The sequence below is a fragment of the Vanellus vanellus genome (assembly GCF_965231255.1).
Source record: "Vanellus vanellus genome assembly, chromosome: 20".
NCBI lineage: Eukaryota > Metazoa > Chordata > Aves > Charadriiformes > Charadriidae > Vanellus > Vanellus vanellus.
The window spans coordinates 7,534,257-7,546,488 of NC_138925.1; the positions used below are offsets into that span (position 1 = coordinate 7,534,257).

Sequence of the window (12,232 nt, forward strand, 5' to 3'; positions counted from 1 at the left end):
GGGCGGGCACCGGGGGGGGAGGCGGGCCCGGTAACGGCCGTTCCGCCCGCCCTGAGGCCCGCAGGAGCCGCGGAGGGTTCCGCGGGCTGCGCAGCTACGCGAGGAGGCGGTGGGTCGGTGTACAGTGTAGGGGGGGGGCGTTCAGGGAGCTGTTGCTGAAACTCCATGAGTAAGAATCACAGGGTGGTTTGGGTTGGAGGGGACCTTAGAGATCATCCAGTCCCCCCCTGCCCTTGTCAGGGCCACCTCCCCCCAGCCCAGGTTGCCCCAAGCCCCGTCCAACCCGGCCTTGAACACCTCCAGGGATGGGGCAGCCACAGCTTCTCGGGGCACCCTGGGCCAGGGGCTCACCGCCCGCAGTGTCAAGAATTTCTTCCTCATATCTCATCTAAATCTCCCCTCTTTCAGTTTAAAACTGTTGCCCCTCATCTTATGGCTCCACTCCCTGATCCAGAGTTCCTCTCCAGCTCTCTTGTAGCCCCTTTAGGGACTGGAAGGGGCTCTAAGGTCTCCCTGGAGCCTTCTCTTCTCTGGGCTGAACCACCATTTACTGTGCGGTCCCAGCTCAGGCCCCTCAGGAGCTCGCTCTCCCCCAGAGACGGACAGCCTGGAGACTTCCTCCCTCCTCATTGATGGTGCTTTTGTCCCACAGCCATGGTGAGCACCTTGTAAGCTGAGGATGCTGGTTGCGTTCTTGCTGCTCATGGGGGGGCATTGAGGTCCCTCGAACCCCGGCATCCCAGTGATGTGGGCTGTGGTCCATACCCTTATGGTGCTGTGCCACCAGCCTCGGCCGACCAACAGCTCTGTAACCGGAGTGACAGTTCCGAGAGCACTGGGGCTCTCTGCAGTGCAGGGGCTGAGCTGGTTCCTTCAGCCCCTGGGGAAGGGGCAGCTTTTTTGAGCCCGTTGCGGAATGAGCCCCCCCCTGTCTAAGTTTGAGGTGGGGCTCTTCTGCGTGTGTAGCCCGTGGCCCCTTCCCTGACCATCCCTGTCCGGAGCCCTGGCCTTCCTCCCTGGCCTCCAGCCCTCCTGGATGTCTGCAGGGAGGCCTCAAGCCTTCTGTGCAGGCATGTGGAGTCCCAAATTTGAGAGTACAAGGTCATATCACGGAATCATGGAATTTTCAGAGTTGGAAGGGACCTCTGGAGATCATCTAGTCCAACTCCCCTGCTAAAGCAGGATTGCCCGGAGCACATTACTCAGGACTGCATCCAGGCGGGTCTTGAAAATCTCCAGAGAAGGGGACTCCACAACCTCCCTGGGCAGCCTGTGCCAGCGCTCCGTCACCCTCACCGTAATGAAGTTTTTCCGTGTATTTGAACGGAACTTCCTGTGTTCTAACTTGTGCCCATATAAATGACTGTTTTTAAGGCATTTGTTGAATATTGAGGAATATTTGAAGAGTACACATGTAATATGTTATCAAACCATTCTGTTTGGTTTATTAATAAAAAATGCCTCTATAACTTGTCTGTAGACCTTTGGTTTTTTGTAACCCTTTGTATTTTCTATTAGAAGCAGCAAATTTTTATATAGTTTAATTTCTCAAACTTAAACTTTACGATTTGTTCATAAGAGTTCAGCTTTATGTTGTGAGGTTTGGATTTATATATTTTCAGACTTCTACTTTTGTTTACCATTCCTGTACTCCCTTAAAGTTTCAAGCATTTTTTCTGGGTTGAGATTGTTTTTAACACCTAAAGTAAGGTTTGAAATCTCTCTGTTATGTATTTGTAGAACGCAGGTGTGGAAAAGATCATGTAAGCTGCCCCTTTACACCTTCCAGCCCTCATCTTTAACTCTTATGCCCATTCCACTGGACTTTCTCAGCCAGGAACATTTCTCAGTCTAAGCTGTGCCTGTATTTTTTGGTTGATATTCACTTCAGCGGCTGTATAGGACTGTGGATCTAGAGGACTTAGTGGATACTCAGGGATAAAGTGCAATAACGTTTCTTTGGTGGTGCGTGATTGCTCCTGGTAATGACCAGAGACTTTAGAAGTGAGGTATACAGGCTCTGAAAACATTGTCTTTGTTTTCTGCCTGTAGCGTGATGCCAAATGCTTTTTACTGTGAGACTGAATGAATTATGGTCACTGCTAATGTTTTCTTGTGGTTAACAGGATAATACCTTTTCTTCTATTAATCAAACTCCTTTCAGAAATGCTGTCAGCCTTCCATTTGACAGTAAGAACCTACAGGTCTATTACTTTCAGTTGTTTTTTATTTTTGTTGCTGTTGGCTAAGCTCTTCTCCAGCCAAAGATAACGCCGGATGCAATCCATCAGTGGTGTGGTGTCAGCTGCTGAGAGCTTTCGAAGGTAAATGCAACTGCATCACACCAAATGATGCCAGACAAGAACTGTAGTCAAAGAAAGGTTATTGTGATATTCCTGTTAAACTGCAGGCGTATTGACAATCAGTGACCTGTCTTTGCAGTCTGAAATACGGTTACACGACAACCTGCAATTAGTATGCAAAACTTCCACCTTTAATTCTTTAGGCGTAGCGGGTAATCAAGTTTGCTCGGTAAAACGCTCTCAGTGCAACAGCAATCCGTGTGTCCACAGAGACATGGGGAGGGAGCAGCTTTGCCACTTGGTGTTGTGGTTTGTCCTGCGAGGTACTGGCGTTGTCCATGAACATCCGTGAATACCGGGCCTTGTCTGCGGTCGCTGTTCTGTGCCCATCTCTGCCCCCAGCGCTAGATGGCTCGCAGAGCTCAAACTAGCAGTGCTGAAGCAGTGTGAAAAGGTTTTGTGTTGTTTTCAGTGACTGGAAGAGTTCCATGCTGGGTAGCACGTCTTACAGTATTCTGTGTGTAAGACATTGTGAGATGTAAAATGAAAATTTATGAACTGTAACAAACCACAAGGTGGTGCTGTCATTATAGACAGTGGAAAAATTATTTCTCAGCAGCGAGGGTCTCCGCCATCAGCTGATTAATTTGTCTGATCATCTTTAATCGTTACCAGTTTCAGCATCTCAAAGCAATGATGCTCCTGTTAGAAATTGCTCCATAACTTGCACCATCATCAAGACATCTTTCCCACTAATGGGCGGGTACTTCTTAAGGATGTGGAAATTTCACAGAGTTAGAGCCTTGGGGAATCTTTCTTACTGTCACGGGGGTTTGTTTGGCACGAGGTTCACTTGGTTATTAGAAGAATCATTAGAATGTGTGGTTTTTTCCAAAGGAAAATAAATTTAAAGAACACAATTTTCAGACCTCCCACAGGTTAAAATGCATTGTCATCATAGCAAAAGAACTTTGGAAACATTCTCACTGGATTTAGCAAAGGTTTTTAGAATTTATGGCACTTTTACAACTACTTAAGCTGCATTGTTTTTTACCACACCACCACGCCCTCGCCAACAGTAATGGCCTTCGTCTGTCCTAAAACAAGTATTATTCTAAAAGGTGTTGATGATAAAATTTCATTTTATTTTCATTTTGCACACAGTTTATTTATGTACTGATACTTGCAGACAAACCTAGATTTTTGATAATTTTAAAATGTAACAGCTGTGTGGAAGAGAAAGGAATGCAGACTTAATATTTTATTGTTTCATTTTCCTTTCCCTATTCCCCTCCCTGAAGCGTTTATCTTTAAGATGGAACAGTCACACAAATCAGCAGGAAGCCTGTGAGGCTGGCAGAACGTGTTATGAACATCATCAAACAGATTGTACTGGATCTGAAAAGAATAAGAAGATTACAAAATGCTTAAAAAGACCATTAAGTGGTAAAAAATTCTTCAGATCTGTCAGCCTGGCTATTCCAAGCTGTTTTCGGTAGCAGAATTATTGATGGTTTCATTGGGTTTTTCATTCGGTTTTGGTTTTAGCAGCTCTGTGGTGCCCTGACATAACACAGCTGAAGTGATTTTGGGGTAGAATTTTGAGTTGCCCAGCACTGAGTTCACCACCTTTCCATGGTTTAAGCCTAACCTTGATTCTACTTCCTATAGTTTTGGGGGTTTTTTGGGTGTGTGCATATCTTGTACTTTCTCCACTTAGAAGGCATAAGTCAGGCTTGAAAAATATTACGTATTTAAATCAGCGGTTGTCGGACAGGCACAGTAAATACTGAGACTCTTTGGTAGCCGTTTGTCACATTTATTAGACCCATCGCCATCTGGTTTCCCACACAGATTCGGGGTTTTATTAACACTGCGGCTGCAACAACTGAAAGCAGGATGGGTTCAATAGTTATTTCCCTCTGGATGTCTGGACAGATCTGTGAAGAGATTTCACTTTTTGCAGCTTGAGAGTCGGCTGCTACCCTGCGTCCTCCCCTAGGAGCCGTTCAGCCTGCGAGTGCAGGGGAGGAAACCAGTGGAACAAGATGAAAATGGACTTTTCATACTCCAGTGAAGGTTGTTTTGAAGGTTGTTTCTCTCTGTATTTTTCAATATCTCTCTCTCACGCATTTATTACTAAAAAATTCTCACAGTTTGTTCCCCCTCTCTCTGGAAAGTGGCTGTCCAAGCAGAGCTGCTCCTGGGGTTTACAGTCTTGTCAAAATCAAAATTGATCTGTCAGCTGAAGTGCTCCTGAAATCAATTTTAAACCTTTGGATTAGTTAGTACACCTTTCAAATAGATTTCAGTGCTTGACATTCCAAAATAAAAAAGTAGAGGAACATCTTCATATTGGGGAGACAGTTGTCTTATCTTTTTTTCTCTTACAGTGCAGAGCTGTGGTAAATGAATTTATAATCAGTTTAAAGAAGGGATTTTCAGATGTATTTTTCAGTTTGAAAAGCAAGGAAAACCATTATTCCCTGTGATGCGAGCGTGCAGCGCACTGTGGTACCCAAGATGTTCTTTAGATGTTCTGGGTGGGGTAACCAGACGCTGGAATAGTCTTTCAATGGAAGGAAATGGGATCGTCGGGGCAGTATTCCGCAGTGAAATTCAGCTTGTCCTTGGCTCCTTCAAGCCCTTCTACTCCGTTCTGTGCTTCTGGTTTCACTTCTCTCCGGTGAGGCAGGCTCAGGTGGTCCCGGCCTCTCAGTTGTGGCTGGGAAACTGGGAGCTCAGCCACTGGGAGCTTCGGTGCTCTGGTCTGTCCAGAGCCAGAAACTCGTGGTGCCTGCTGCCCAGAGGAGAGCAATTGCTTTCTGGATTTCAGGCTTCTTTTCCCTACCCTGCTCCTTCAAAGACAGCTGAGTTAATACTGCGCTGAAATCAGATACTGATATATCTCCTCCTGCACCTCCGTGTGCCTTCCAGCTCTGCCGCCCGGCTCCCCAGGGACCTGGCTGACAACAGCAGCGACGGGCACGTTTCCAGCAAATTAATAGCAAACTTTGGACAAGTTCATCTGGTTTGGTTCTTAAACAGAGATGGGAACCAAGGGCTGAGGAAGTGATGACCTCTCTTTGTCTTCTCAACTATAAGCAAAGTTTCCCCTTCCCGGCACAATCCTTTATCTGGGGCGTTGGGGTTCTCAGGGCACCGATAAACCTTAATGGTCCTGGTGAGCCTCAGCTGAGGCTTCCATCCGCACCCTCTGCCCGTTTAAGCTCAGGCCTGGGACTTTCCTCTCTCCCTGAGTTGCTGTTGTAGGTGTACTCCTCTTTCTGGGGCTGGCTAGGGTACTGCCAAGGCTGGTGACGGACGTTGTCCTGGGCTCTGACCTCTAGGCTGACTGCCCAACTTGACCTCGGACCTGCCTTATAGTTGTAAGCTTGCCTGAAGATCTCTTAGTTGAATCTGACCACCATCTCCGAGTCTGCTGTTTTCACCTTGTTTGGGTACTGTGGGATGGAGCCTGGGCTGGTGGTCCGCTGTCCTGCTGGCTTTTTCTAGGGCAGAATTTTCAGAGAGAAATAGCATCAGGTGGAACACAGGACTCCGGTGCTTCCCCTGCCTTGTGCCGTAGATGCGCTGTGCCATCTGATAAGACCTACGCTACCTCAGTTGCCTCTGGAGTTTAGGGAGTTTTCTTCCTCCTGCATGATCTCTCTGATCATGCATATATGAATGTATCTAAAAGACTACATAAATGCACAGATATCACTGTAATACTTAAATAATATTGATCATATGAGGCAGATGAAATAATTGATAATTGCTCTGCCTTCACTACAAGAATATCAATATGCTCTGCAAACAATAATGGTGATGACTGCAGAGAACAGAAGATTTCTGAGGTATAGAGTGATTATTATCAATTTCTTTAGGAGTGATTATTATCAATCTCTTTTTTTTTTTTTTTTAATCTAGACAGAAATTGTAGAAAATGAATCAGAGGCAGAATAATTACAATTGAAAAGGGACTGTCTTGACCTGGGAACGCGTGGTTTGAGTGTGGCTCTTGGGTGCTGTGTGCTAAATGGCTTCAGCAGTGAGAGAGATGTGAAGGATTGGCCGGCACAGAAAGCAGCTTCAGAATCTGCCCTGTACACGGAGCAGTGCTGCAGAGCTCGGAGCCGGCTCAGAGAGGAAGACGCTGCTCGTATTCGAGTGCCTGTGAGCACGGGCAGCGGCGAGCAGTGAAACCACACGCTGCTCCAGGCTTTGCCTCCAGCTCTGCCGGGGGTGGGCAAGGGCTCCCGCGAGGCAGAGAGCCGAGAAACAGCCCCTGTTCCGTCATCTTCACTGGTCACTTCGTTTGGATGAGACTTGAGCAGGAATGTTTACATGGGTACGGGGTGAAGAGTACGGGAAGATGATTTGAAGTCAAGGAACTGTCTGAAAGTGCCTGAGCTGAGTATTCTTAGCAAAGAGCAGCGCTCAAAGGTGGAGGAGGATATTAAGCTCAGCGCTTTCTGGAACCAAGCAGCCTATCCAAGCTGAGACAGCAACTCCTTGGGACCTCTTGGGATCATAACCCTAGGGAGGACAACAACAAATTCGGGAGTACTAAGGATTCAAAAGCAAAATAACAGCTATTGCCAAACTTCCAGCAGCCACATCTACTTTGAAACCGAGGTTGGGACACTGCTGGAAAACCTTCTGAAAGGAAACAATCTGTGCTGGCCGGGTCCTGGGAAGGCAGGTGGCCAAAAGAGGGCTTTGCTCCCTTGCTCCACTGTGATCTGTGGTCAAGTGTTCTTGTCCGTGTGTGGAAAAGGCAAGAAAAGCCTCTGCAAATTACTTCCCAGGTCTGTTGCCAAAAGCAACGAAACCTTTTTGGCTAAGAGTGTGGGTTGATTAGCAACCTTCTTGAAGAATGCCTGGCCAGGACACTGAGGACTTTGGAGCAGAAAACCTCTCGGACAAGTCTCGGATGATTCCTAGCCTCCCGCCATATGACATGGATGACCAGCTCCTTCCCAGGGAGCCGCGGAGCGCCTGGTGCTGCTTGGCATGGACCCTGCTGGTAGTCACCATGAACTCCTTGGTCTTTTTCATGAATTTGCTCCTGATGTTTGTTATCTTCACCATTGTGCTGCTTCCTACCATTGTGGTGGTTTACTTTGGCTTCCAATGCCACTCTCGGGTAAGTAAACCTTGCTCCCTTTGGCTGCGAACAGCCGAATTAACAGAAAATAATCCACCATAAGGGGTTTAATTTAGGACAGTGGCTGTGAAAGCAAGGCTAGACCCCCTGAGCTTTGGGGTTGATTTCATAAGGGGTGCGTATGCGTATAGGTTTTCTTTGGGGCGGGTATAGCTATAGACTGGGCTGAGAAGAGCAGGTTTATGGTGGTTCACGCTGAGCTGCAGGCTCCTGGTTGTAGAAGGGAGCGCTCTCCCTGCTTGGTGACACAGCTGCCAGCGAGGCTGGCACGTGCGTTTGTCTGGGGAAGTACAGGCTGCATGGTTTCTGCACGAATTGTCTTAAAGTAGTTGGTTGGCACCCATGCGTTGTGTCCGTAGGCGCTCGCTGGAGAGGCAGAGCGCCGACAGAAGCTGCCCAGCTCCTCGGGGACTGAGACCGCACAGGACCTCTTGGTCCTGATCCCCTGCGCATTGCGCTTTCTACAGTTATTTAAGTGTAAAGCAATCAATCTATAGTATTTCACAAGAAGCTTGCATGAGATGCCAGTCTGTGGGAATGCTGGCAGGAGTGAGACGGGGACGTTTTTACCCATCCCTTCTTCTAGTATTACGGGAAATGGAGGCTTGATTGGGCAATAAAGTTGTACTCCCAGGAAAATAACAAGCGGCTGTGACAGGGCAGGTGAATGCGCTCCCTGGCTTGACGGAGCTGCTGTTTGCATTTTAATGTCACAATATTTCTCTCTTTTCTGTGACCTCTGTTGCTGAGAGGTGCCAACCCGAACTCTGTAACTCACCCACGGGCTCTGACAGGGTTTGTTACTTCCCATTTAAGTAAACCCTCTACAGTGTTTGTATTTGGTCTGCCTAATGACGAATTATAGAACTAGTAAAGTCTAACAGAATATATAATCCCCCTATGCCAGTGTAACATTCAGATGTGTTCCCAAACGTGCTGTGCAGTTTCTCACACCGACGAAGGAGCCTGCTCTGTCGGTACGGGCTCTGGCTGTGTGCGTGTCTGGTCCAGCTGGTTGCCAGCCTGTGGGTTTCATTAGTTCATTACTTATAAATTTCTTCTTGTTATATTTCTATAAATATTTTTGGAATCACTTGACTAAGCGTGGATGTGAAAAAGCGGTTCTCCAGTTTTCCCCACAGGCAGTAACTGTTAGAGCAGCTCAACATGACTTCTTTTGCTGATGACCCTGAGTTAGAAGAGCTCTCTTACTCCCTTCATTCGGGGGAAAAAAGAACCCACATATTGCAGTACCTTCTCCTAGCAGGGAAAATTGACTCAAACTATAGATGCTCTTGGTCTCCCTGTTGCACAGTCTGATCTAAAGGGAAGATTATTTAAATCTTCTCAAAGTGATGTGTTTACCTGAGAAATATTAAAAGAAGAAAGTTTTCCCCCTTCCTTTTAGTGAAATCTGTGCATCCTATCCAGTCATCCAAATCCTTGGGACCTCTGTCTGGGTGAGCAGATCCTAGCATGGGTGGTAGGAAAGGATCCAACCAAGCAGCAGGGGTTTGCCATGTGCCCAGTTTAACCCAGTAAGACTCTGCTGGCTTCTGTGGAGCTGTGCGTGGGTACAGCTGTAGAGGTCTGGCTCCCCAGGGAAGGAGGAGACATCCTCTCTGCGTAGCTGAGGTGTAAAATCACATTTCTCAGACGTGTAAACTGTCGGTTGGCTCTGGGAGAGCTGCTTCTTCGGCAGCGCTTTTAGCGCCAGTGATATTTACCCGGAGGAGCCGTGAGTGTGTGACAAAGGTGCTCATTCTGTAGGTGGCACCTTAGTTTGCGCACTTGAGGGCCCTGAACGCCGGGACGCCGCAGCCTGCTAAGGCATACTGTTGACTGCGGGCGTTTATAGCTTTGACCGGGGCGTGTGCTGTACCGTTCCGATAAAGCCATTGCTTTGTGTTCTTCAGCTGACATCCCAGCAGCTAGCAGCCCACAGCTCCCCATCTCAAAGCGCCCTGACAAAGGGACTGGGCTGGTATTGTTTCCTCAGTGCTGATGTATTTGCTGCTCTGAGAAGTTTGGCTTTGATTTTTTTTTTATTGCCCTGAAATTACGACAACTCGTAGCTGCTGTTATTGAAAAGCTTTTTCCTGATCCTGCAAAGGAATGAACGGGGAGACATCCCTCATGGTAATTGTTTTGTAGAACAGGGCAGAGACGGGTGCTGCTGCTACTTGGGGTGAAGCATAATTCATGGAGAAATCGTGTCCCCCGGCGCCAGGTCATCCCCGCTGTGGCTCTGACACCTTCTGGAAATGTTTTACCACGGGATGCAAATGGGTATGATGCCCAATGGGGTAAAGTGGGAGTCTCTGGAGGGTCTACAGAGAGCCAAAGTGGCTCAGCGGGGTCCTGATCTACCTGGGTAGTCATGCAGCCCTTCGTTACGGGTTGCAATGCTTTCCTTTCACAGCCCGTGGCTGTTAGGATTTTGGCATGCGAAAGGGCAGGTACATAGAATGACTTTTGTTTTATTGAAGAGTCTTCACAAGAAATAGCCTAATAAATTCTCCTTGCGAGAAAGTGGAGTGTGGGCCATTGCCTTGGTAAAATGCTGGTCTGTCCCCACGAGTGCAGTGTGGATGCAGGCGCTGTAAGACACGAGGCTTTTTAGGGCAGGTTTAATAGGAGGTTGCCTGTAAAGCCCTTAAATACATTTCTTCCTATGATCTGAAACTGGTCCTTAAAAATCATAAATGTGGGCTTTAAATTGGACCCAAAATGGGTAAAAAAACTATGAGGACTGCTGCCCGGAATTACCCCTTCCAGCTTCACTCTGCTCGACCCTCACCTTGGAAAATCTCAAGTTCTCCTTTGCACACGGAGTGCTCTCCAGTCAAAGGCTTTGAGGAGACGCAAAAGGTTTTCGAGTACAGTGGAGTACATCAGAAGCGAAAGCAACTGTGTTGGAAAGAGCATTTCAACACAGACTTTTCTTTAATAGGCACAGAGAGGGATTGCGGCGGTTATGGCTTGACAAGAGCAGTCCTTTGTCTTTGGGCTACTGCTTGTCAGTGCCTTCGTGGTACCCAGAGGCCCATTTCTGCACTGCAGGTCCATTAGACGGATTTATTTATTTATTTTTTTAAGTACGATGGGTTGTGTTTCTTGCGCTGCTGAAAGAATATGGCAAAAGGAAAGTCAGCTATGGGCCGCGGGGGCTGCCTGCAGCATTTGTGAATGCAGGGCAACTGAGTGGCTTGGCGTGGATCTCCTGTGCCGGGCTGAAAGGAGGGCTCTCAACACCCCTCGGCAAGGACCGGTTAGTGTGCTGGATGCTTTGCAGCCGCATGGGGCGAACGGGCTTTGCTGGCAGATCTCGCAGTTCAGAGAGATGCTGGGAGGTAGAAATGAGTGCGGTGTGTATGTAGAAGAAACACAAAGGGGTCTGTTCCAGGGCAGGAGTCTGGAGAGTCTCCAGCCAGCGGGTAGCGACGGAATGACCAACCTCTGTCTGCGGAACCAAACATCTTGCTGTATTTTATTTACTCTGTTATAATTTCCAGCGTGTTGTGCCACCCGCACCGATGTAGCAGCGGGAGGCCTTTTTATTTGGTTTCTGCCTATCAAATGCTAAGCGGTGCTGTTTTGACGACTTCATAAAGATTAGTGTTTCCTGCCCCGGGATGAGCGTGCGGTGCTGCTGTCCCTCAGTGATGCTGGGATAACAGACAGCTTGATTAAAATGTGCTGTCAGTCACATAGGGTGGCCTGAAGATTGCTGAGCTCAGCTCGGGGAGAGGGAAGAGGGGTGTCTTTCTGTGGAAGCGATGGAAACTGAAGGGCTCTTTGGTCACCGCTCCTATCTGCCACCAGGTCTGTGACAAGCTCTGTCTCACTCTTCCACAGGTGCTGCACTCAGCTGCCCGCTACTGCAGAAGCCTCTTGGATGACAACAGCTCTTCCGCCCTCATTATCCTTGGCTTCGTCATCATGTCCCCTCTCATTGTGGTGGCCATGGCTATCTACTGCAGCCTGGCAAGGCGCCTCCGCCTCTTCATGTGCTTCCAGCCGTACAGCAGGGCTGTGTACAAGGGGGTGAAGTGGCGCTGGTACGAGGAGGGGGGGCTGTGCAGCTGTGCCAAGGGGTGGAACACTCAAGTCAAGGCCTGGGTATGAGTTGGCAGCACCAGAGGCCCTGCCCTAGCCAGCACCCTCCTCTCCCTGCCCTGTCCCTCCCCACCACCACCTCCCAGAATCACCGTCCTGAGGTCTCTGTGGATGAAGGCTGTGTAGCACCTACATGTGAGAGGAAGGGAGATCCATTAATGGGCCGTCTCCTACAGCTTTGTCTGTAAGTGAGTAGGATTCTGTCTGCTGTGAGGGAAATAAAGGGAAAAAAACCCAATTCCTTGAGAAAGCAAAGACAACGTTCAGCCTTGAAAAGAACAGGGACTCCTCCCCCAGTGCCCGTTGCATTCAGTCTTGACAGCACGTTCTGCCTCAGATGGGACACAGAGTGCGTGTGTACAGGATTAAACAGTGGTGGGGGCGGCTGCTGCCTCTGCCGCACGCCTCGGAGATGTCTCTTCGGGAAAGGCAGCCTCTGAAGCATCCAGTCAAGAGGAAGCAACTGTGGTTGTCCCAAGTGTTGGACTGCCAGTGTTTCCGACCTCTTGCAAAGGTGTCTGTAGGCCACTCCCTCTGTGATGTTTGGGATCCGCTGCTTTCCTACACACCAGACATTCTTCCCCCACTTGGCCATCCCTCTTTCTCATGTCTATAGCAGTGCTTATGCTCCTTTCGC

At 48.4% G+C, this 12,232-nt stretch overlaps 1 protein-coding gene across 1 annotated transcript; it reads left to right on the plus strand.

Moving 5' to 3' along the window:
- Positions 1-7,185: 7,185 nt before the first annotated feature.
- TMEM278 (transmembrane protein 278) lies at positions 7,186-11,604 on the plus strand (the record flags this gene model as incomplete). The annotated part of the gene is made up of 2 exons (XM_082493666.1): positions 7,186-7,455; positions 11,335-11,604. 2 exons carry the CDS (start codon positions 7,186-7,188, stop codon positions 11,602-11,604), a joined length of 540 nt encoding a protein of 179 aa, XP_082349792.1.
- Positions 11,605-12,232: the final 628 nt, after the last annotated feature.